This window comes from Panthera uncia, assembly GCF_023721935.1.
Source record: "Panthera uncia isolate 11264 chromosome B3 unlocalized genomic scaffold, Puncia_PCG_1.0 HiC_scaffold_1, whole genome shotgun sequence".
NCBI classification, from domain to species: Eukaryota; Metazoa; Chordata; class Mammalia; order Carnivora; family Felidae; genus Panthera; species Panthera uncia.
The window spans coordinates 106,349,299-106,373,968 of NW_026057582.1; the positions used below are offsets into that span (position 1 = coordinate 106,349,299).

General features: G+C 52.8%; 1 protein-coding gene across 2 annotated transcripts in view; it reads left to right on the top strand.

Moving 5' to 3' along the window:
- The window catches only part of SMAD3 (SMAD family member 3), a 119,914-nt gene that overhangs the window by 82,639 nt on the left and 12,605 nt on the right, over positions 1–24,670 (top strand). For both annotated transcript variants that reach the window (XR_007453847.1, XM_049613803.1), the window contains exons 2-5: positions 10,631–10,824; positions 11,001–11,132; positions 12,467–12,541; positions 15,326–15,376. Coding sequence is in view for 1 of the 2 variants with exons in the window: in XM_049613803.1 (XP_049469760.1) it covers positions 10,631–10,824; positions 11,001–11,132; positions 12,467–12,541; positions 15,326–15,376 (452 nt within the window). In the remaining variant the exon portion in view is untranslated. The remainder of the gene's footprint in view (positions 1–10,630; positions 10,825–11,000; positions 11,133–12,466; positions 12,542–15,325; positions 15,377–24,670) is intronic.

Genomic DNA, 24,670 nt, shown 5'->3' on the forward strand with positions numbered 1-24,670 from the left:
TTATCCAGAACCTACCCTACCACAGCCTTCGTCTAGCCGGGGTCCTTCTTTACGGCACCGAGTGACGACAACAGGCTGGTGTTGGGAATGTTTTTTATTTAAACTCCAACCACCAAAGAAAACTCTGCAAGTGTCTGGCAATAGTATATTCCATGTATGGCTCAATTTTTGGTTTGTTTGTCACTTTTTGTGTTAATATAATTTCAAGCCTCAGAAAGTTGTCGTGGTAGGACAGGAAGTACGGTATTCTCCCTTCACCAGAGTCGTCAATTGTGCTGTCCTGCTTTTGGACATTAGTCCTGACGAGTGAGACCTTCAGGCCGCTTAAGATGCAGCTGCAACAAGGAAAGAGTGACGTTTGATTGTACTCGACTTCCCGGGGTGGGAAAGTGGACTCATACACATTACAGACTTCATCAGTGGGGAGGCTGGCTCCGGTGAAATGAAGGTTGGGAAGCCATCTTCTCACTCTGTGTTCATTTGCTGGGTGACCTGGAGGTGCTTACTCCATCATTCTGTTTCCTCAGCCATGAGAGGAAGGGAATAGACAAGACCCTCCCAAGGCTCCTCAGGTCCCAGCTATGTGTAGTTCTCCACGGTGGGTTTTCAGGCAGACATCGACTTAGCCAGAACTTCAGCTGACCAGGACGCTTTGTTCCCTGAGTGTTAGGACTCTGTGGTTTGTCACCCGCAGCCAGGAGACTCAGCACAAAACCCCCGGCAGAAGTTCTGCCCAGAACAAAGGATGCTTTGGTGTTAGCTATGTTTACCAAAGGGAATGGATCCTGGGTGAACCCCCAAATCAGATAACCCTCTCAGCAGGAGTGTTTTCTGGGCTTTCTCACTTATTACTCTGTCAGATCGTTGTCCTGGGTTGTCCATGGCACGGAAGAAGGAAGGGCATGTTCTGATGGTTGCGTGCTAAGAAGCAGCAGAGAGGGAGAGCTCTCAGGCCAAGTGGAACCAATGAAAGGGGACTTTTAAAATCTCCACAATTTTTTTCTGCCTTCTGAGGTAGATGGTCTGTTTCTTAGGCGGTCTGCTGAGTGAGCGTATAACCCAAACTTGAAGTCACTCAAACCTTGCTTTTATTTCGCACCAGAAAAACAAAACAAAAAAAGAAAACCCACATATAACGCAAAGCTCAAGGAGAGTATAGTATAGGGGCCCCTGGGTGGCTCAGTCACTTGAGCATCCGACTCTTGATTTTGGCTCAGGTCATGATCTCACGGTTTGTGAGATGATACCCCAAGTTGGGATTCTCTCTCTCCCTCTCTCTCTGCCTCTCCCCCTCTTTCTCTCCCTCTCACTCTCTCTCAAAATAAGTAAGTAAACTTAAAAAAAAAAATATTTTATTGCAGGTGAGTAGACACATGGCTTGATTGTTGTCAGAAGGAGGTAGGGGAGGCCTCATCCCACTGGGGCGGGAGGGGAATGCCTCAAACGTTCAGCTGCAGCACCCATGTTCAGGGGAGTAATGGGCATGGGTGTACGTTTGTGGTATAACTAGCAACCCCAAGATGGGAAATAACCCCTTTTTCTTACACTAAGACATAGCAAATATTAGGGGAACAATGTCAAAGTACAGAATAAATTGAGTTGAAAAGGATACCAAAGGTTTGGTTTTGGGGGTTACTGTGCTAGTTGAGTCACTTCAAAAAGTTGACATTTGGTTTAGTAATTGGGGTAAGTCCACATGTAATGCAAATGGATTCTAAAAGTCTGTAGGTAGGTGGTTCTCCATAAACAAAACCAGTCCTTCTGAAATGGTTACCTCTTCTCTTGGTGTCGTATTCAAGGTCAGGAAATGGTCCTTATGCCCCATTTAGAGTCAAGAAAAGAAGTGTCACATAGTGTGTCCTCATTTTATATTAACCTTGGGCCTAGGCAAAGTTGGGAAAGCTTGCAAACACTCTATCTCTCCATCAGGATGTGATGATAATGATACCTGCAAGTTTATCTCAGTCAGCTAGCGTTGAGTAACAAATGCTCCAAAAGTTCAGGAGCTTAAACCAACCATTGTTTGTGCTGACTCATGCTTCCGTTCCTCGCATGGGCTTGGTGCCTTGTGCAGGTCTGGTCCTGTCTGTCCCCCCTGTGTTAGATCCTTGGCCCCGGGTGGAGGGGGAGCTCTGCTTGAGGTGAGGTGTGAGAAGAGACCAGCAGAATCACATGATGGCTTTGATCTCCTTTGCTCCTGTTCCGTGGGCCAAAGCTGGTCCACAGCCTGGCCCGAGGTCAAGGGCTGAGGAAATACACTACACCCACGGTTAGGAGGAGCAGCAGAGCCATCCAGCAAAGGGCAGGGATACAGGCAAGGTGACTAGTTCAATCTGCAGTGGTCATCGAGGGACCAGCACGGTGCCTGGCAAATAGTAGTAGTAATAACTTCTGTCACTATTGTTGTTATTACTACTTAATGGGCAAGTCCAAAAAGAAAGGTTACCTCTGAAAGAAGCCAGAAAGGTTAGTATTGTGCATGTTAAATAAAATTGGTTTCAACTGGAATAGGATGAGGTCAGTGAATTTGCTTTCTGTTCACTTCTTTGGCTCATGCCTGGAAATGTGACACATGTGGTCGTGTTCAGTCAGTATCTGCTGAGTGGTAAGAGGTCAGTTTCCCTGATTGGCATGCGGTGTGGGACAGCAGAAAAGGCACTGTTTACCCTCCCTCTCCTCTGGTTCTCAGCACCGGCCTGGGTTTGAATCTTGGCAGTTCTATGACTTGAGGCAAGCCCCGTTAAGTTCTCTGAGCTTGGTGAAGGCGGGGTATACTGGCGCGTTGCCATTTTTGCATTCTCACGTAATAGCAGTGTGCCTGGCACATGGTTCATGCTGAATAGATCTTGGTGTGCTTCTGGAACCTGTGTGCTCTGTTCCCAGTCTTCTCCTGGACCCCCGTGTCCAAATCCTCTGATGTTTCATGCTGTCCCCAGATGGCTATGGGTAGCAGATCACTGGCAACAGGGGATGTGAACGGCATGTGGCAGGAGGTGGGCCCGGCCCCACCCTGTCCCCCGGGAATGCTCTGGCCGTCTCTACCTTACCGTCGGCTCTGGGCTCTGGCATGACCACATCCTTGGCTATGGCTCCCGCCACCATTTTGGGATATTTCACGGGTCCCACTTGGAGCCAATGGGAGGAAACCTAATTTCCTGCCACAGGAAATAGTTCGGCTGGTGAAGAATATATTTAAGGATTAAAACCTCTGTCAGACGAGCTGGAAAGGGTTGCTGGAGAAAGACGTGGAGGTCTCTCATCAGGAAGCCACTGGGTGTGGGAAGAGATCTCCATCCTAAACGGGGAGGAGGCCCAAAGGCCAGTTCCTGGGACTGTGCTCTTAGCCTCAGCAAGTAAGTGGTTTTGGGCTACAAGGAAGGGCTGGGTCAGGGAACAGAGCGGGTCATAAATAGATCTTCTTCTGCAGCGGAGCATGTTCATGGTAACATCAGCTCAGAATTAAGACCTATTTATTGGATTTACTTAACATGGGCCCGCTGCCCTGTGAGCTTGGGAGGGTGTGTACTGGACACATCAGCTAAATTAGATCCAGCAGCTGAAACTCCCAGTTTGCTATTATGACTCGGGTAAACATTGGTGAGGATTTTGAGTGGGACAGAGGGAGAGAGGCTGCCAGGGCTGGCTCTGGGCGGCCCAGACCCTGAACTAAGAGGAGTAGCTACAGATGCCTAAGGAGAAGTGAACGAGATGCCCTCCCCGTTGTACGTTTGGGAGTCGTATGGCCCAGAAGCAGGGGCATGGGCCAGATGATTTCTGGAAAATACTGCCAAGCCAGACTGGTGGTCACACGCTCGTGAGCTGGAGACAGGGACGGTCTCCCTGCCATCAGGGCCCAGCCTGGCAGCCAGGGCTGCTGGTCTTTCACAGAAGCCCGATGGCAGACTGCTGTGTGATCCCAGGAGAGGAACCTTACATCTCAGACACACCGACACACAGTCACTACGAGCCTTGCCTTATAACCCGCACCGCACTGTGCACAGGCTGTGCTGAGAGTCAAAGAGCACAGAAGCCTTGAGGAAATGAGAAGCACCAGGCCAACTGAAGCCTGTCCGGGGACAGCCAGGCTGTGCACCCACTTGTCAGAGCAGGGGAGGGGGCTGGTGTTTTTGAGTTCCCTACCGTGTACCTTACTTTTGCCTTACTAGAAACAATAATGACCGTAGATGGCTGCTGGTTACCGTGTTCTGACTCCATGCTGAAGGCTTTCTGCACCAAGTAGCACTTAGTCTTTCCAGCAATTGAATGGAGGGGCTTACATTTCAGATGATAAAAAAAATTAAGACCAAGACCTTAAGCAGTTTGGTTAAGTTGATACGGTTATCGAGCACGGCCAGTCTTTGAATCCAGGTTTATCCAAGTCCAAAGCCCCAAAGCTCTTGCCTTTTATTACTATTTTTTTTAATAATGGGTAACCTACAACAAACTGCACGTATCTTAAAGTGTACAATTTGATAAACGTTGACATCTGTGTGTACCTGTGAAACCAGCACTGCTATGGGGATAGTCAACATAGCCTTTAACCCCTAATAAGCCCCCACTCCCATCCTTTCACCCCAACCCCAGGCAACCACTGGTCTGCTTTCTGTCACCCTGGAGAAGTTTGCATTTTTCCTTTAAGTTACTCTGTAATTTGACATAAACAGAATCACGTCTGGCTTCTTTCACTGGCCATGAGCGTTTTTAAATTCAAACGCGTTGTTGCGTGTATCAACAGTCCGTTCGTTTTCATGAAGCGGTGGGTGGTGTTGCTTTGTGTGGATACGTCCCAGTTTATCCATTCACCTGCTGATGATAAAGGTTGGGTAGTTTTCAGTTTGGGGCTATTGCTGGCGAAGCTGCTGTGGACATTTGTACACAGGTCGTCCAATGGACAGATGTTTTCACTTCTTTTGGGGAAGCACTTAGTGGAATGGGTGGATCATATGATAGGCTTATGTTTTGGACTTTTTAAGACACTTGCAAACTGTTTTCCAAAGTAGTTACACCATTTTACATGCCCACCCAACAACATCTGAAGTTTTAGTCTCTCCGTGCTTTCACCAGCACGTGGCATGGCCTTTAATTGTAGCCATTCATTCGAACAATTACGAAGTGGTGTCTCACCATGGTTTAAATTTGCCCTTCTCTAATGAAGGGTGATGTCGGGTATCATCTCATGTGCTCACTGACCATCTTTATACCTTTTTGTGGAGTGTCTGTTCAAATCATTTACCTGTTGTTGTTGTTTTTTGGGGTTTTTTTTTGTTTTGTTTTTTACAGTTGGGTTGTTTGTTTTCTTTTTCTTAATTTTTTTTTTTAACATTTATTCATTTTTGAGAGAGAGACAGCATGAGCAGGAGAGGGGTAGAGAGAGAGGGAGACACAGAATCTGAAGCAGGATCCAGGCTCTGAGCTGTCAGCACAGAGCCCGACGTGGGACTGGAACTCACAAACTGTGAGATCATGACCCAAGCTGAAGTCAGATGCTCAACCCATTGAGCCACCCAGGCACCCTTGTTTGTTTTCTCAATATTGAATTTTCAGAGTTCTTTATTCTGGAAACAGGCCCTTTATCAGATGTAGGCTTTGCAAATAGTTTCCCCTAACTTAGGATTTTTTATTCTCCAAACAATGCCATTCAAAGACCAGGAGCTTACATTATGATGAAGTCCAACTTGTCAACTTTCTTTTTTAGTGGGATGTGCTTCTGATGTGGTATCTAAGCAATGTGTGTCTACCCCAAGGTCACAGAGATTCCTCATGTATTCCTTGTGTATTCTCCTGAAAGTTGTGGTTTCAGGCTTTATCTCAGGACCCATTTCAATTAACTTTTGCACAGGGTGCAAGCTGTAGGTTGAAGTTCATTTGTCTCCCATATGGACATCCCATTGTTCCAGCACCATTTGTCGAACAGACAGTCCTCTGTCTACTAAATGGTCTTTGGACCTTTGTTGAAAATCAGCTGTCCATATATACGTAACCGTTTCTGGACTCTGTTAGGCTCCACTGACGTGTTTATCAGTCGTTTGCCATTACCGCACTGACTTGGTTACTGGGCTTCCCTTGATTTTTAAAAACTCATTGATAAATAGTTTGTGTATACAGTTGAAAACTTGAAGAAGTCTTTCCTCAATTTTTAACTCCCATTAATTTTTATTTCCAAAAGTTTTTTTCATAGTTTGTAAATGTTCCTGTTTTAGGATTGTAATATTTTCTCTTCCTGAGAGTAGTTTTTGTTTCATTTTGTTTGAAGGTTTTTCTGCTCCCTGTATTGTCTGAGACTTCCTCCTCACCCCCGCCACCCCCCCCCCGCCCCCTTATTTCTGTCTCTGTGCCTTGTGTTAGAGGCGTTCTCTAAATGGCTGAGGGTTCTGGCTGTGCATTCATATTTAAGAGTGAAGCGGTAGAAAGCAGATTGAATGCTCTGTTATGTGTTGGCAGGTAAGCTCCCCTATATATATAGTGAGCTGGCAGGAACCGGGCTGTTTTGTTGAGGGTTCCCCAAATGTCAGTATTGCATGTCTTAAGGGCTGAGCTGTTTAATTTCTCCACAGGTAGGGGTCGGGGGCACGGGCCTGCCCGTCACAGTCCTGGGTGCCGAGTGACGTCAGTCACGACATCCTGTTTCCAGCCCTCGTCTGACCTTCACCCCTAGCTGTGCCCTGGTGGCCCCATCCAGAGCCCTGCTCTCTGGTTCATTTTCTGCAGAGAGCAAACCTGTCTCTCGCCGGATTGGGGGGGGGGTCCTGTTTGCAGGGGCTCAGGGTGGAGAGCTGATCTGGCTGCCTTTTCCATAGACTTTAAACCCATCCTCCTGTTGGGTCCTCCTCTTGAGAAGTGTATGGTGCCTCCAATTCCTGAGTCTTTCCCAGGTTCTGAGGCACGAATGGAATCACTTTTGTTGGCTTCCTCTGACAGGTGCTTGGTTTCAGCTCACTCCACTCTGACGTCTGTTCCCCTATGGCCACGTTTCCATGTCTACACTCTTCTTGTTATCTTGGGCACAACAGAGATAGACGCATCCTTTCAGGTTGTTGTATTTAATGGAAGGACATTTCTTACCCTCTCCCTCCCTCCTCCCCTCCCTCCCCCTGACCATCCATTCCTCACCCCTCCCTTTCTCCTCTCTTCCTTCCCTCTACCAGCCTCTTCTGCAACCCCCCCGTAGCCCCTCCCCTTTGACCTCTTTCCTCTTTTTTTCCCCCCTCTTCCTTCTTCTTTGCCTGGAGCCTCCTATGCCAGAATTCTTCAGGGAGACAGCCAAGCATTGTATCCTCAAGAGAAAACAGCCCATGAAATGCAGGCAGGATCGGATGTGGAATTGGCAAACTGAAGTTTTCGACCTACAGAGGCAATAAACCTGTCGTCCTCCTTGATGCTCCTTCCCGTCCCTCAACTGCAAAAAACCTATAGAGACCATATCACAGCCCGCCCCACACCCCGACCTTGGCCCTAGTGACCCGTATTGTGTCAGAGTTGCATGTTTACAAGGCGGTCCCATTTCTACCTACTCCACGCCCTTTCACCCCTTGCAGGCCCCTGAGCAGGTGTGAGTTCCTGGGTCTACTCCAGTCTCTGTCGAGTGAGGTGTCCTGGTTCTGGGGGTTTCAGATGTTAGGGCTGTGTGTGAGGGTCTTGCCTCATCAGGAGTGCTCAGAGTATCCTGTCCCCTCTACCTCCCCTTCCTAAAGGCTCAAACTGGGGTACAGAGTTGTCAGGAACTTGGCCTTATGCTCACTGTCCCGGGCTGTCGGCTGCATGGAAGCTGAGACCTTTCTCTTGTGTTGTCCTCCACTGCCCCTGCTCTTACCCTGTATTATTATTTTTAAAACCAGAGGGTCACCCCCTTGGATCAACCAGGTGGGAAGGGGAGGGGCTCCCTCCATAGCCCCGGTCCTCCCTCACTGCCCACCTGAGCCTTTCTCCAGGGCCTCCCCCTGAAGAGGCTGCTACCGTGTCCAGCTGGCTCTTAGCTGGGGCTTTTGTCAAACACCGAAGAGTGAATGTGGCCACTTTCCTCACCTGCGGGCACTTAATTGGCTTTGCTAGAGGATGGGAGCAGCTGAATAACTCTGTCTCCTCTCATCACTTCCCACTCTCCCTTTCTCCCCCCCCCCCAGCCCTCGAACTCACCCCGTTTATCTAGGGCTGCTGTCATGTGGAATAATAATGCTCACTGACCTCCAGTGGAGACTGAGCTGTGGGTAGTGGGTGGGGGGAATGTTTGCATTTTACAGATGAAGTAGCTGAGGGTCCCAGAGACCTCATGACTTGCCCAGTGTTGTCTCCCAGCTGGGAGAGGGGAACCCCATCTTGACCCCAGGCCACATGACTCCATATCCGGTAGCGTTCCTTCTCTACCTCGGGGGCGAGTCCAGGCTGTTCTCTCTTGTTCTGCCTGGTAATTACCGGTTTTTGGCCGGAGGGGTTCCTTGGTCCAGGGCCCCATGGGAGGGAGGTAATTACATCCTTTGAGATGCCCTTCGTCAGCAGCTCCCCGTCAGTCCCTGTGACCAAGGCTTGTGCTGACCTTTGTCCCTTCCCCGTTCCCAGGCCAGTGGCTTAGAGTTTGATTGGATTCCTATTTCTTTCTCTTCGGTTGGTGCATCCGGTTGCATCTGGCTAGGCCTTCCCTCGCGGAGTGCCCGTAAATTGTTTATTCAGGCAGATGGGTGCCCTCGGCCCTGGAGTGGGGGGAGGGAGAGCTTGCAAATGATTCTCTACTGCCCCCCACCCCCAGCTATTAAGAAAAGTCATACCCACTGACCAGTGAGGTCCTAGCATGGGCCTTCTTGTAGGGAGAGTAGTCCTCTGTTGTGTACCTCTTTATTCACATGCACGCGTCTCCCCCCACTCACTCTCCACCCCCATGGCCCCTAATCTTGTCCACGCTGCCAGGATTTCATGCACACACATTCAGCTTAAACATCTCAGGGACTTGCTACGGCTTTTAGGAAAAAGGCAGAACCTTTTGTCATTGCTCCCGAGGCCCTGCAGAGTTAGCCTGCCTGCTCCCCTGCCTCATCTTATGCCCAGTCCTCTCCCTCTGTCCTCCCCAGTCGCTCTGGCCCTTCTCCTGTTCCCTCCCTTTACCATATTCTCCACCCTTTTCAGGGCCTTCGCACATGTTCATCCCCCTACTTGGAATGCCCTCCTCCCATGTCCCTTTGCCCAGTTAGTTCTTCCTTGTCCTTTAGACTTTCAGGCCAACCATCACCTCCTCAGAAATGCCCCCTCCGGCCCTTCAGCAAAGCAAGGTCCCCAGGATCGCATACTCTTGTAGTTCCCTGCGCTTTTCCTTCAGAACACTCACATAGTTTGTCATCGTAGCTGTGTATGATTCTTTGATTAATACTGGTCCATTGGACCGGAAGCTCCACAGGAGCAGGGAGCACTCTGGTCTGTTTCACGGTGACCTCTTATCCCTCACCGCCGTGTCTCTAGCGCCACACAATAGTAGGACCTCATAAAAATATTTGTGAGATAAAGGATGGTGTGAATGGGATCGCCTCGCCTGCCTGCTACCGGAGGTCACCTTCAGGAGCCTTCTACCTCCCCACCTCACCCTTGTCTGACAGTGCATTCCTGGGCTCCCAGCTGTGCTGTCCTGTCACCTTGCTTCATCTTTCTTTTCATACAGATCACCTGGAGGTTTTATAAAGAGGAAGATTTGGATTTAGCAGGTTGGGGAAGCCTCTGAGATTCTTCCTTTTTAACAAACTTCTGTGGACCCGTGCTACTCGTCCAGGGGCCACACTTTGGCCTGGCCTGAGAGGTGGGGGCACCAGGTCACAGCTGCTCCGAGGCCACGTCACCACAGAAGACCTTGTTTGAGCTGGGACAGGGTGCTGTTGTTAGTGGTGTTCGGCCCGGCCAGGCTGGGGGCAGTTGCAGGACTGGGCCCGGTGTGGGGCTGCAGGTTCCATTCCTGCTGAGCGTATGCACCACCCCTCAGACCTGGGCTCTGAACTAGGAGAGCACTGTGGATGGTGACACCCAGGTGACACCTCCCAACGGCCCTCAAACTGAAAGCGATTCCCGAGAAGTTGGCAGTTTAGGGTCTTGCAACTTAAAATTCCCTTTAATTTCTCTCCCTCCCTCCCTGCCTCATCACAAATGCCAACTAAAAGGGAGAGGGACTCTTCTTGCTTTCTGACATGTGGGGGATTTGCTGTGTGAGTGTTGGGAGGGGTTAGCCGTGGCCTAACTTGGTCACTTAACAGCATCCCTGTAGCTCATGCACGCATGGACCTAACGAGCCCCAGTGATCTTGCTCAGCCCTGGCCCCGTCTGCACACCTCGGTCTGGCCCGTGGGCCTTTGCAAGTGCCATTCCCTTCACATGGGGGGGTTGAGGGCTGGAGGACTCATCCCGGGGCCTGGTGTAGTCAAGGTGCCCCCTGCCAAGCCAGGAAGGCCTCTGGCCTTCCTTGGTGGACGTCTGTGTTTCCCTCCTGGGATTGCTGCCAGCCCTGACAGAGACTCTCTGTCATGGATCTCTGGCCCATGAGGCTGAGAGAGATGAGGGCAGAGGAGAGAGCCCTGAGGCTCTGCAGACCAATCTCGAACTCGGGGAGAAGGCACGCCCAATCCACTTCACTGTTGCTCTTCACCTTTCCCCATCCCGGCAGGTCCCTGGATGGCCGACTGCAGGTGTCCCATCGGAAGGGGCTCCCCCATGTCATCTACTGCCGCCTGTGGCGATGGCCTGACCTCCACAGCCACCACGAGCTGCGGGCCATGGAGCTATGCGAGTTCGCCTTCAACATGAAGAAGGACGAGGTCTGCGTGAATCCCTACCACTATCAGAGGGTAGAGACCCCAGGTAGGCACCGCCTCACCCTCTCCCTGGGTCTGCAGCGACCTGCGTGTCCTCTCCATCCCCTCCCCGCCTCGTCTCCCCTTTCCCTGTCCAGGTGGGGGGTGAGGAGGGTGTGGCACTTGGAGGGCTTTGGTGCCACCCTGGCCTTGACGCCGATCTGCCTCTGCTCTTCTGGACAGTTCTACCTCCTGTGCTGGTGCCACGCCACACAGAGATCCCGGCCGAGTTCCCCCCGCTGGACGACTACAGTCATTCCATCCCCGAGAACACTAACTTCCCCGCGGGCATCGAGCCCCAGAGCAATATTCCAGGTAGGCACAGGGGTGCGCAGGGGCACGCAGGGGCACCGGCAGTCCTCACGCCAGTCCCCCTGCAGCTCTCTTGGCTGTCCTGGGCCGCCCTGTCCCCGCTCCGCACACGGCGCTGGCCGGAGGGCCCCTGACTCAGAACCGCACACCCGTTGGGAGAGGACCCGTGGCCTTGGCTCCCCGCTCAGTAATGATGCTTTTCTTGGCACGGAGGAGCGGCGGCGTGACCCTTCCGCCCGGCCTCGGTGCCGTCATTTATTTTGGAAGCGGAAATAGCAATGCTGTGTTTCTCTCACCGCCCTCGCGGCCGGGGCTGGAGTTTGGGCAGGATCCCCGACGGGCTGGGGGCCTGCAGAGCAGTGGGGGAGCCGAGGGCCGGGCAGCCGGTGCGGAGAATGGCCCTTCAGTAAGTAAGCCTGGTGGGGGTTTCAGCCTGGGTGGGGGCTGAGGCCCAAGCGGGAGTTTTGACTGACTGCACGGAGAGAAGCCGGCTCAGCTGTCAGAGTGCAGATGTTTTTAGAAGCCCTTCATTTACATGCAAATAATGTGTGAATCACCAGCACGCAGGGCGTCCAGGAAAACTGCTTGGCTGAGCTTGGGCTGGTCACAGCGGCAGGAATCCTGCCTGCCTTTCAGAGCGCTCTGACTTGGACAAGCCTCTCACCCTGAGTGAGTTCACTGTGCTGAGGTTGACTGTAGGCCTGTGCATGGGGCAGAGCCTACGGAGAGACCCCTTTACAGGCCCAGCCTCTTCCAGGTCCTTCACAGGGGGCCCTGGCCCCTAGGGGTAGGTCACCGTGTTCACTGCGCAAACGTTAGAGAGCTAAGTCACCGTCTGGGGTCATTCAGAGAAACAGATCATGGTCGCTGCTGCCATTGAACTTGAAGCCCACTGGGGAAGCCAAGATGTCCACTAGAGGAGTGACAATGAACAGGGTACCTGTGCAGGAGTAGATTAGCAGAGCCAAAGGGCAGCGTGAGGCAACCAGAGGTGGGCGAGGCTCAGGCAAGTCCCCGGCCTCCCTGGAGGGGTGGGCTTACACTTGACCTTCTAGGGTGGGAAGAAGTTAGCCTGGCAGCGGCTCTAGGAACAGGTGTTTTGGTCTTAGGCGTCAGGATGGCATGAACAAAGGTGGTCACAATCCAGCCGAGGAGACGGGGGTCGAAGGGCATGAGGCCAGCTGGATTGAGGAGCTGGTGCCCTTGCTCAGAGGCCCGCAGCGCCTCCAGCACCTGGTGCTGGCAGAGTGGTGTGGACGTGTGACGGGTTTGCAGCAGGTGTCTCCGAGCTGAACCGTGCAGGCCCCGTAATGAACCACCTTCCTTCTGATTCCCAGAAACCCCACCCCCTGGCTACCTGAGTGAAGATGGAGAGACCAGTGACCACCAGATGAACCACAGCATGGATGCAGGTCAGAGTCTTGATCCTCGCTGAGTGCCTGCCCTCCCCCTGTCCCTCTACCCGGCATTTATGAAGCAACAACTAGGTGCCAGATGCCATCCCAGGCACTGGGGAGAGAGGAGCCTGAGCTGCTCAGTTTGTGAGGACGACGACCAGCAGTCACTGTGCCGTCTCATATATGCCCTGATGGAGGACACCATGTGGCAGTGGGCACAGGGGAGGGCCACCTACCCCAGCCTGGGGAGGAGGTGTTGGGAGCAGAACAGTACCTCACAGGGTAGGTTTTTCTTGAGTCAAGTCTTGGGGATGGGTAGGTGTTGACCAGGCCGTCAGGCAGAGAGGATGTGCTAGGTAGGGTCATGGGCATGGGCAGGATAGCCTGGTGCGTTCTGGTGACAGTGAGAGCTCTGTGTGGCTGGGGAGTGGCGAGAGACAGGAGGAGTGTCCCTCAAGGTTTCACTGTGGCCAAGAGCCACTGCAGGCTTTAAGCAGAATCTCCGCCTTGGTGAGAGCTTGGCAGCGGGGTGATGGGTGGGCTTGATCACCTGACACAGCTCGGGAGGAAAGGCTGAATGGAGGCGGGCAGGGTCTCGGCCAGTGGAGGCCCCCGAAACGTCTATTTTTGTGTAGTGACCAAAAGTCATCTATGTATTCCTGCCGCGAGGGACCCAGCCCAGTTGTCTCCAGCCACGTCTCCAGATGTTCCCGCATCATTTGTTACGGGACCAAATTGGCTCCAAACCGGTGGCTCCTTGAAAGGAACCCCAGCTGCCACATAGAATGTGCGTGGCGCTGTGCGTGGTTGGGTGAGGAGGAGGAGGGGGCCGAGCAGATGGTCCGTCCCGGAGATCGCGGGCGTGCCTCGTCCACACGGAGCCCGCCTGCCCTTGCACACGGCCCAAAAGAGAGTGTGCAGGTCCTGAAAGAGGCACACGAGGGAGACTTGCATGTTCGTTGTAAGCGTGGCTGCTTGATACCCGGCGTGGGCGTCGTGGCGCTTTGGGGTGTGGCACACACCCCCGGGAGTGGCTGACGGCGCGCCCCGGGCTGCGGTGTGTCACAGGCCTTCCCGCACTCCATGCCAAGCGACGGCTGCAAGCCTGCAGCTCTGGGATGTGGCACGGGAAGCAGGCCAGCTAAGCAGCATCTTTCCAGATGCTGCATTGCTGCTAACTCCTTTTCTCTTCCCTCCCTGCTCTTCTTTCTGTGTGTAGAATGATTAGCACTGTCAAAGCAGGGCCCAAGGAGAGGGTCCGGGTACAGAACGAGCAGCCAGCCACCCTTCCACCACCCTCAGCGTGCGCTTCTTCCCCCCTCCCTGCCTTCTTTTCTGTCCCGCCCTCTCTGTCATCTCTTCTTTCTTCCTCTCCTCCCGTCAGTGTACCTGCAGGGCCCTGCTGTGGACGTCCGTGATGTGTCAAAAGTAGATGTTGGGCTCTGTGGACCCCCAGTCTCTTGGGGGGGGGGGTGGTGTCTTCTTCTGCTCCTTGGCTTTCCACTCAAAGTTGTCCATTTGGAAACAAGTCCAGCTGCTTCTCTGCCAGCTGAGATGTGATAGTGTCTCAGTTGGGGTCCGAGGATCCCCTTGTCCGGCCTTGGGTCTCCCCTAACACACATGCGTGCCCTTCCAGACCAGTGAGATGGTCCCACAGCCTTCCTGGGCCTTCTTGATTTGGGCTGCCACAAAACAGGAAACCAGCATTTATTGAGTGCCTGCTGTGTACCAGTCATGGTGCAGCCATTTGTCTATGCACAATCACGCTTCATTTCTACAGATCACACAATAGATGGCATTATCCCCATTTTACACCTGAAGGGAAATAAAAATCAAGGCTCGAGGAGGTTAGACCACTTTGCTGAAATCCCATCGCTGATATGCTGGTGAAACGCCTGGACTCTGTGGCCAGGTTGGAAGATGTCTTCCACGACTCTTCCACATCCCCTGATGTGCTGGGTTCTGGGGGAGGAAGAGAAGCCTGTGGCTCATCCCTCACCCTCAAGGAGGTTACAGCTGAGTTGGGGAGCAGGAACAGACCCTCATAAACAAGGCACATATGCGCCCATCCTGCAGGGCTGTTACTACAGAAATAGCTGCAGCCCTCTTGGGTCCAGGGACAAAGGGATGAGCCAACTTGCTCTGTGGAACGGCACTGTTTTTTTTTTTTTTTTTTTTTTAAAGCAGATGCCATGTGGTTTTCTTTTTCTCCTGAGAGGGAGGGCTGGAGAGAAGGTAGCCGGGCAGGAAGAATTGGGTAGGTTTGGACACATCCCCATGAGCAGCCTCATGTATTGCCTCAAACATCAGTCTGGTTGCAGTCTGGTTGCAGAGTTGTAGGGTTTCTGAGGCAGCTGGGTGAGTTTCCTGAGACCTGGGGAAAGGGCTAGATTGGTATTCGAAGGGGCCTTCTGGGGAGCTGTGGCCCTACCTGTGTGGGAGGGAGGGCCTTCATCGCCTGGGCCTTCCCTGTCCGCCTCGTTTTCCTGGGGCCATAGCTTCCAAGGAGCTCTGCGCCCTGTGCTGTGGGTTTGGTCCGGGTCCTCACACCATCAAGTTGTGGGAGAGACCCCTGGGGTTAGCCGCTCATCTGTTTGTTCCACAGGTGAAGACTGGGGCCCAGGGAGAGAAAGCAGGGCAGGGACACGGGATCAGACCTCCTCCTGGGCTTTGGAGGCTCAGCCCAGGGTTTTCTGCCTGCTGTGTCGAGCTGCCCCATCTTGATGCATGTGTTCAGTAATTTGGTTCTCTAAGCCAAGAATGTTCTGTTTGTTCTCACGACTCTGTCTCACCTCACAGGTTCTCCAAACCTATCCCCGAATCCGATGTCCCCAGCACACAACAATTTGGGTAAGTATCTCTTCATCTGTAGGACTGTAACCCCCTCTAGCTGCAGCCCTGGCTGGTGGCCGGTGGGGGGATGAGGCCCTGAAGGTGAGGCTCTTCCCGCCCCTCACCATCAGCTCAGCCCAGCCCGTCAGGTTTCTGGTTACAGTGATTCTGGGGTCACCCACAGAATGGGGAAACCCGAGAAGAGCGGTGGCAGGAAAAGCAATGTACCGGGTTTGTATGTCCCCTGGGTGGCAGTCAGACGTGAGTGAATGAAAATCCCCCAAACCTTGTGCTCAGGAGATGAGACTCTGTGGTCAGCCAAGCATATGTGTGTGGTTTGACACAAAGCCACGGGCGAGCAGTGCAGACTCCGGCCCTGACTTCTGCCGGTTTGTTGCACGATACGCTTCTTTGGATTTTATCTGAGTATTTCATCTAATAATCATGTACTTTTAATTTAAAACAGCAAGATACAAGGGAATTGGGGGGGGGGGGGAAGCAAAATTGCCCATAATTCCCCACCCATGCACACGGGTGTTCTTTTGTCACGGTCCTCCTGATGTTTGTGGATCAGGCATATATATTTGTGCCTTGCCAATGGAGACTACAGTGTCCATCCGTGTTTCTCATTCTTCTCCTTGTTATTTTGTAAGTGCATTTCCATATTTAGATGCCTCCTTTATCATCTCGCATTGTCTCACGATGTTTTAGAGCAGCTGGCCCATCATTTCCATGACCATCCCTCAGTTGTTGGATTTCTGGGCGGGTTGTTCTGAGATTCGCTTCTCTACTCCAGGAACACGCTTGGGCTCCAGCGTGGGGCCCGCTGAAGTGCTGTGAACAATTGAAATATCCATTTCGTTTTTATTGAGGGGAATTTTTTACGTGCTGGTCTGGTAGTCTTAGAAAAATGTGAGTTTGATTTTGTTTTGGCCTTTACTGCTGGGTTCAATTTGTGGCTCAGGAAGAGAAAGCGTTAATATCCAAGCTTGGCGAATCAGAGGCGGTTGGCCTGGCTTTTGTTCCCAGTTGCTTCCAGTCCTTGACTGATAGCATCAGATGAAGAAAATCATTTGGAACGTTGGGAGATGCCTGAAAATCCTTTAAAACAGGCTGACAAGTGGGCAGTGTGAGATGTGACTTCGGGGGAATCTATTTTAACATCTTTGTAAGATAATATCACTGTGAGTCTTGGGCTGTGCAGAGGGAAGGTCAAATTCCTGATGTGAGAGGACCAATTGAGTTATTAAAAACAAACTCTGAAGGCTAGAAGCTGTGTTAACACTTGAAAAATTAAAGGCCAGGACTGTGAACTTGACTCTGGGTTTCCAGCTTTTGAGGCTGGCTGGTTTAGATTTAATTTCTGAGCTGTTTTCCCAACCGTGGCCAAGGCAGCACCATCAGTCGACAGACTCTGGGGCAGGCCTTTGCCTTTGAAGCCACACTGCCTGACTCCATGGTTCAGAATGAAAGTTGGCCCAAGTGGTAGCTTGCTGTGAATTCCTTTCTAGATTGTGTGAACCAGGATGACAGGATGGTTTTTGATCTTGGACTTGAGGCAGAGGTGTCCCATTGACCCAATTCTTCCTCCCTGCTGTGTCCCCTTCCTCAGGCCCCTTGTCTGAGGGTTGAGGATTCTTAGGTCATTTCTTCCAAAGGAAGGAACAGCCCTCAAGCCTGGCGGGCAGAGAGTGGGTGCCGGTCTGCTGGGAGCACGTGAGTGGGGCAACAAGTCAGCTGACGAGTCAGGGTTAGGACTCACGCTGAGACACCAGTGTTTCTCCTCTGCTTGCCCAGGCCCCTGGTACCTGCCCCTCACCCCCACCTTCACCCATTCAAAACTGCTGGCTTCATCCTGGCCCCCAAAATCTTACAGGCTCCTGGCATCCTAGCTGGAAGGAGACAGATGATGGCAATGATGATGGCAAACATCTCTTGAGAACTTACTATTTCCTGAGTATTGTGTAGAGTGTTTCCTGCGTGTGAACTCAGTCTTCATAACAAGTGTGTAAGGTAGCAGCGTTGGAATTTTTCGCTTTCCCGACTAGGAAGCCAAGAAACAGACTGGTTACCTAACTCATGCCGAGTCCCACAGTTAGTAGACGGAGAGGCTTTGAACTCAGACCTTCGGGCCCCAGAGCATGTGGGCTCATCTGTGGCAGGACCTGCTCCCCTATCACCATGTCCTGCTCAGAAGAATGAAGCTTCGGAAGGGTACTTGTTAACTTGTAGTTGAGGGCACTTGTCAGGTTGAGGACCCCCAAGTAGGAGCCCTGCCTGCCTGCCTGTCTCTTTCTTCCTCATTGATTCCCCAGGCACTTCCTACCGGTCATCTGAGTACCAGTCCAGGTGGGGGGATTTGAAGAGGAATCATGGGTCCTGCCATCAAGATGCTTATGGCCTTGTGGGGAGAAATAAGGCAGGCATCAGTGTAATTCTAAAACAAGTAGGTGCAGACTGAGGGTTCAAAGGAGGCATTGATGGCATTCCAGTGGGGACATGCCTCCAGGCTTGCCAGCATCCGCTGTGTAATTAATTCATGCAAGCAGCTTTTCTGAGTTCCTAGCAAGTACAGATGCTGGGGGTCTGGAGCTGGGGAGGACACGTGGGCACACACGGTCTGATGGAGTGGCTGGAAGGGTCTACGTCCACCTGTGATGCAGTGTGCCACGTGCCAAGAGAGCAGGCACAGGAGAGGAACTGTGTATAGGCCAACGAGGAAAGTGCTGGATGGGGTAGGACTTTAGAGTTGTGGTCGTGTGTGAGTGGGACCTGGAAGGACAGGTGGGATACTGTGAGGATGAGAAGGAGGGAAGGACATTGCAGATAGAGGGAAGGGCATGAAAGGGCAGGGAGAGCTCAGAGGACGGCTGGTGTTGTGGTTGGTTGGGATGAGGGGGGCAGATGAGGCCGAGAAGACTCCTGGGGGCACTGAGAAAAGAGCCCTGAATGCCACACTTATTGATTCCCTTCTTGCCTACAGAATGAAGGCTTTGGGGGAAGAGTGGTTGGTTATCTGATGACTGTTTCAAAAAGATTAATCTGGCCACTGTATGGAATTTAAAGTCTAAGGGAAATGGCTGGTGTCCAAAGGAAAAAAAAAAACCCAAAACTAAAAACAAAACAAAATAAAAAATCACCCCTTAGGAAGCTGTTAAACCAAAGGAGGCTGCCATGAACCCTTGGGAGAAATGGTGGTGGGGCTGGGAGGGGCGTTGAGAGGGAGCCATGGGCCTGAATGAGCAGGTGCTTATCAACTAGCTTTAACTGGCAAGAGACTGGATACCTAGGAGATGGGATGGACTTGGGCTGGAAGAGGACAGTGAGTTTGCCTATGCTTAACTGTGTCCAGGAGGCAGCTGGGCAGTCAGGAGAGAGGTCGGGGCCGGACGTGCAGATTTGGAAGCCATTAGCCTGTGTGAGAGCCCTTTGCAAAGCAGAGTTGGAGAGGCAGGGTTTGTCATCACAGGAGTTTGGAAAGCCTGCGCTGTAGACCCCTGGAGCCTCCGGGGCGCCCACATGGTAAGGCCTCTGAGCAGTCCTGCAGAAAGGAGGCCTGTTGGGTTGAACATTTTGCCCACAGATCCAACCGCTGTCAGAACTCTGCTCTTCTGACCTGTCGGCCATCTCTGTAGGTTGGCCCCCTGGAAACACTGGCAAAGGTTCGGCTAAAGTCCTGGCAGTGGATGCACCAGGAGAGGGAAAGCCAACTCAAGAAGGAAAGAAGGCCAGAGAGGGGTTGAGGGGGACCCCCCAGGAGGGAGGAAGGAGGGGAAGAGGCTGAGGTTCACGTTGGAGGGCTGGGCCCAGCCAGAAGCCAGAAGGAGGCCAGCGGGCAGGCCATAAGGAGAGGCCTTGAAGTGACACACAGAGTTAAGAGGAGTATGGGGGGGGGGGGGTGCTGAAGTTGGTCAGAGGTGGGTGTGGGGAAAATAAAAGGCGAGATGACCACAGAGAAGGATGGGGGACATCTCAGGACATCTGATTATTTCCTGCAAAGAAATTACGCAGGAAGAGAGCAGAGGACATCTGGCTCGTTCTTATTCCCTCCCCACATCCAGGCAAGAGATTGTGCCTCCTTCCGCTGTGAGACCGCTGCTGGCCTTACAGGGAGGGGCCCAGAGGAGTGACTGACTGCGAGCCAGCTCAGCTTCTCGTCAGAGGCAGGCTCTGGGGAGACCCAGTGGCTCTGGCTTGCAGGGAAGGGACGTGAGCAGGTGATGTTCCTGTCACTACACATCATGCTAGCTGAGTCACCTGGGATTTCCTAAGCATTTAAGTCCAGGATTGGGCCAAATGGAGGGGAAGGAGGAGGGAAGCATAAAGAGGAAAAAGATAATGAGCTGGACCCTGAGGGTGAGTAAGTCGTTCTTGCTTTAAAGTGAACATTTGGGGAGGGGCCTTGACCAAGGGGAAAGAGGTACCAGGCAGTGCCCTGGGGCAGTGGCTGGACTGGAGATTGAGGAGGTGATGGTTTCCAGAGTGCCTCTTGTAGAAGGTATCTTCCTCTCCTGCTAGGAGCGAGGGGCAGGGTGGTGGGGGCAGTGGGGAGACGCCTCAGCCTCCTGGGGCACCTGGGGAAAATAAACATTGAAAAAGGTTTTTTAAAACAAAATTTTTAATGTTTATTTTAGAGAGCTAGAGCATGAGTGCGGGTGCAGAGAGAGACAGAATCTGAAGCAGGCTTCAGGCTCTGAGCTGTCAGCACAGAGCCTGACGTGGGGCTTGAACCCACAAACCTCAAGGTCATGACTTGAACCGAAGTTGGATGCTCAACAAACTGAGCCACCCAGGTGTCCCTAAAAAAATTTATTTAAGAAATCACAGCATCCTAATGGCAGGAAGTCAGCTTCCAGCCAGAAGATGTGACCCTGAGACTTTGCCACTGCTCTTGGCTGCAGTGAACTGATCCAAGGCTGAAAGAGCGGTGGCTGCTTTCTGTGCTGTGCATACCTCGTTTTGTCGTTCTCCTCCTTAACGAGCTAGGTCAAAATTGGGGTCCCAGGTGCCAGGACCCAGCCATCTTGGGCCCACAGGAACTAACCCTCAGAAACCCCAACTAATAAGGGCCGACCGTGTACAGAGGGGCAAGTGGTCTTCACGGCCACATAAGCTGGGGCTGAAAGGTTGAGCCTGGGCTGGTGAGGATCAGGCAGCCCAGGCAGAGGGAACAGTGAGGACTGGGGATGGGAGTGTGGCACCTCTGGGACAGGAGCTCAGGCTCCTTCCACAGGTGAGGGCCCAGACGAAGGCAGTGCATTCACGTTTTGACCTTTAGCCTTGTGGCTTTGGTGCCCCGGCCTTTGCCTGCTCCCTGCTTTTCATAGTAGAAAGCTAATTCCTGCCCCCTTCATCTGTCCCCCGCCCCCCCCCTCCTTTTCCTTTACCGGATTTGGATCTCTCGCACATGTTTTTAATAGGCATCCTTTAATCCAAGTGTTGCCTTCTGGGTTTTATTCTGTTTTCTTTTCCTTAAACAAAACAGAAAGTCCATGCCAGCTTGGAATAGGGCTTAAAACCGAAGCCAGTCAGTGCCGTTAGTCTGGCAGGGGGCCAGTCGTGAATTAAGTACCCCATGCCACTCGAGAAGTCTGGCCGATCCCACACTGGTGGGGGCAGGGGGCCGAGAATGCCAGGAGCAGGAGGTTTCCAACACCTCTGCTGCGGGAAGAGTGATCAGCATAGACTCAGGCTGGCTGGGAGCAGGGCTATTTGAAGGGAAGGCCTTGGACATTGTTGTCTGCCACTCCGGGTGTGCTGAGTCTTGGGCCTGGAGAAACGAAACCACTGTCGTGGAGGCAAATCCCTTTATCCCTTGGAGTCATCCTCCCAGAGGAGTCTTTGAGTGGCAATATCTTCGAGTCCTTTTCAAGAAACAGCCTTATGCAAAATTGCTTCTGCATCTGTTGGAAAACTCTTCAAATTAAGGCTGGCTGGCTTGATGGATGTGGGAGGAGAGGTTGCCACCTGGCAGATTTTTGTTCAAGATTTAGTGCCAGGAGAAGCTTTGATTCCCTTGCAGAACTGGTAAGCATTGTCTGTGCATAACCAGAGCCATACAGCATATTCTCCCTTTTTGCCTTGTCTGCTAGGAAGCTCAGAGCCAAGTTGAGTGCTCTCTGGGTCCTGTTTATAATGTTATCTTTTCCAGGGTCCTTTTTATTTCTCTTGTACTTAATCATGGTGTGGCTAAGTCATTTGGTGGGGGGGAAAAAAGAGGGCATACGTTTAAAAAGAGTTTGCCACTCAAGGCAGAACCCAGAGTGGTGACCATACATTTTGGTCTGTAGCTCTTCTTGCAGAAGTGCCTTGAGGAAGCAGCTGAGAGGTGACAGGAGGGACAGAGGTGAAAGGCAGAGCTAGATTTTTGTTGTCTGCAGAGAAGAGTAAATGCCTAGCCGGGGTGCTGCTCCAGGTCAGTCCTGCTCCTGAACATAGGCCGGCTCGGCCGAACAGCACTCTGTAAAATGGCACCCTTCAGACTTTGCCTTGGCCTGACTGCACTGCTCCCCCACTAAACTAGCATCTTCATAATTATGTGTCAGGCTTCTGAGTCCAGTGTTTTCCACCACACTGTCCAGTGTGTTTCTGCAAGCTACAGGGATGTTTGGATAAGGGCTCAGATCTGCTTGGGGGGCCCTCTTGGGTGAGGACCCCCAACCCCCTCTCTGATTCTGAGATGCCTCAAAGCCCACATTTCTCCACAGTGGTCCTGGCACCATGTTACCCAGTGGGTGGCCTGTGGCTTTTCTTCTTTTGATGGGTAGGCTGTGCCAGTGTTCCTGGGAGCCAAGCTCGCTCTCTTCCGTCTGGACTAAGCCAGAGGGTGCTGGACAAGGCTTTATAATTTGGGGTGAGGTCTCTTCTGTACTTCGCTGGGGAAGCCAGGGCCAGCCCAGACCAGCCACAGCTGCCTCTTTAGGCTGACCCATGCCAGACGCACAGTGACCTAGAGTGTCTGCACCAGACATCTTCCAGTAAAGCTGAAGGCACTGTCCAGACCGGGGAGGTTGGCACAGCGAGGTCAGCCGAACCTGCCCCCGGGCAGTGGTGGTCAGCAGCCCTTCCTCAGTACCTCTTGGCCTTGTCACAGGACCCAACCCCTTGGAGTGCTTGGATTGCACTTGGATTTCCTAGGCATTTTTTTTCTTTTTTTTTTTTTAGGTTTCCAAAGCAACATAGCTCACATTTTAGTGACCACGTTGTTTAGAATATAGCTTATCTCGCTGGAATGTCGAAGCATCGAGCGCAGCCAGAGCCGGATGTGACCGCTGTGGCTCAACCCATCCTCGGGGGCACAGGCCACAAGCCATGGTCGCTCTTGCTCCGGTCACTCCTCCGTCCCCCGTTAAAAGTAGCTTAGATCCCCTGCCTTCCTTGCTTCCTTCCCTCTATCCTGGGAAGAGAGGAAAGGGGCGAGGACACTTTGCCTTCCCTGCAGTGGAGGCCAGGACAGGAGCAGGATGTTCTCAGGTTCATGTACACAATCAGTTCGATATTGGCAGCACCATTTATCGAGTGCTTGACGTGGGCCCAGCACCTCATGTGACTTCTCCCAATCTGTTTGCAGACAGCACCCAGTGGTAAAGAGGTTTCTCCACCTGGTGGCTGCAGGGGGGAGATGTGGAGGCTGAAACTTAGAGCTGGACTGGTTCGCTGATAGTCACACGGCTGGTCCACGCCAGAGCAGAGAGTGAGTTCTGGTCTGCCTGGCGTCAAAGCTGGAGCTCCATGACCTGGTTAAACATCTAAGGCGGTGGTTTTCAACCAGGGGCTCCTTTGCCCCTTCGAAGACAGCTGGCAATGCCTGGGGCTATTTGTTACTGTCACAGCTTGGGAGGGGGAGATGTGTGTGTGCTACCGACCAGGGAGGCTACTGAACATCTTGTGACCTACAACGCTCCCCTCCCTCATCCCAGTCGAAGAATTATTTGGCCCACACTTTCTGGGTGTGTGTTGAATGCAGGGATGGTACGGGTCTGCACCTCCTCCCACGTGTGGTAGGCGTTCTCTTTACCTTAGAAAAGGGGTCACAGGCATTGACCCCACAAGTAGATCTGGGCCCTTTGCCCTGCAGGGGGCTCCCAGGCCCCTCCCAGAACAGCTTCTGAGTTTTGTCTCTTGTCCTTCCCACACTTCTAAAGGTCTGGTGAGCAGAGATCCCAGTGGGTTCTCACTCCAGAAAGCGGCTCGGCAGGCAGTGAGCTGGGGTCCCTGGCCAGTGCTGAGACCTGGCACAGTGAGCCCTTCCTGTCTGTCCCTCACACCAGCTCCCACAGACGCACCCTGAGTAACCACGTGCCCCCAAATATGAGAGCCAGAGCGAGTGATCTGGCTAGAGGTCCAAGGGGAGGAGTGAGAAGGGACAGGAGACTCACCAGTTCTCCGACAAGGGGGTGGATTCAAGTAGGCAGCGAGAGAGCTATGATACGATGCTCCAGCCCACGTGGTGGAGAAGCGCGGTGCGGGGGGGGGGGGGGGGGCCGGAAGAGGCTGGACAGGAGTGCCGGGGAGTCCTGTTAGGATGCCGTGGCACTGACGCCAGGGAGGAAGGACGGGGGCCTGGCCCAGGGCTAAGCACGGACTTGCTGAGGGATGCAGGGGGAGGACAGGGTGCCTGGGCAGGTGTGGACCAGAGTGGCCACAGGTGACAGGAGGGCTAGGGAGTCACAGGAAAGGTGATGCGGGATCATGTGAGGGGGAGCCTCTAAAGAGAACCAACTCCTCTCAAGATGGCAGTTTTGCTCTGAGGAGCCCTTGGTTGCGACCACAGACTGACAGCTAGGACAAATTGAGAATTTCTCTTAGGCGAGCCTGGGTCTTAGCCACCCCTCCAGACAGCATCTGGGTACGTGCGGAAGATCGTTTCTGTAATAAAAGACGCAGACCCGGTTCGCCGTGCAGACAGCACCTGGTGTCTGTGTGGTCACACCTGGCACCCGTGGAACCCCCTTGGCTGCCCCAGCCTTTTCCTTTCATGGGCTTGGATCCTGACTTGCTGCCCCACAGGCTAGGAGTGTCCAAGACTGGGCAGAGCCGAGAGCCCTTCTGGAGGCAGAGATCACTGTGGGTTGCTTCAGAAGAAAGGCTGGGAGGTGGCCGGGTAGGTGATGTGGCATGCCGGGCCTGCCCGGTGGGCTTTCCCAGGTGTGGGTTGATGCCTGGCCCTTTTGGGGTTTGTCCAGCGCCTCCTTGGAGACTGTTCCACCCAAGGCCAGCCAGGCAGGACAGGACCTTTATGAGCTCAAAACTAAATGAAAGTGGCATGTTTTTCCAAACACTGGAGGATTTTTTTTTATCCCACTGGATTCT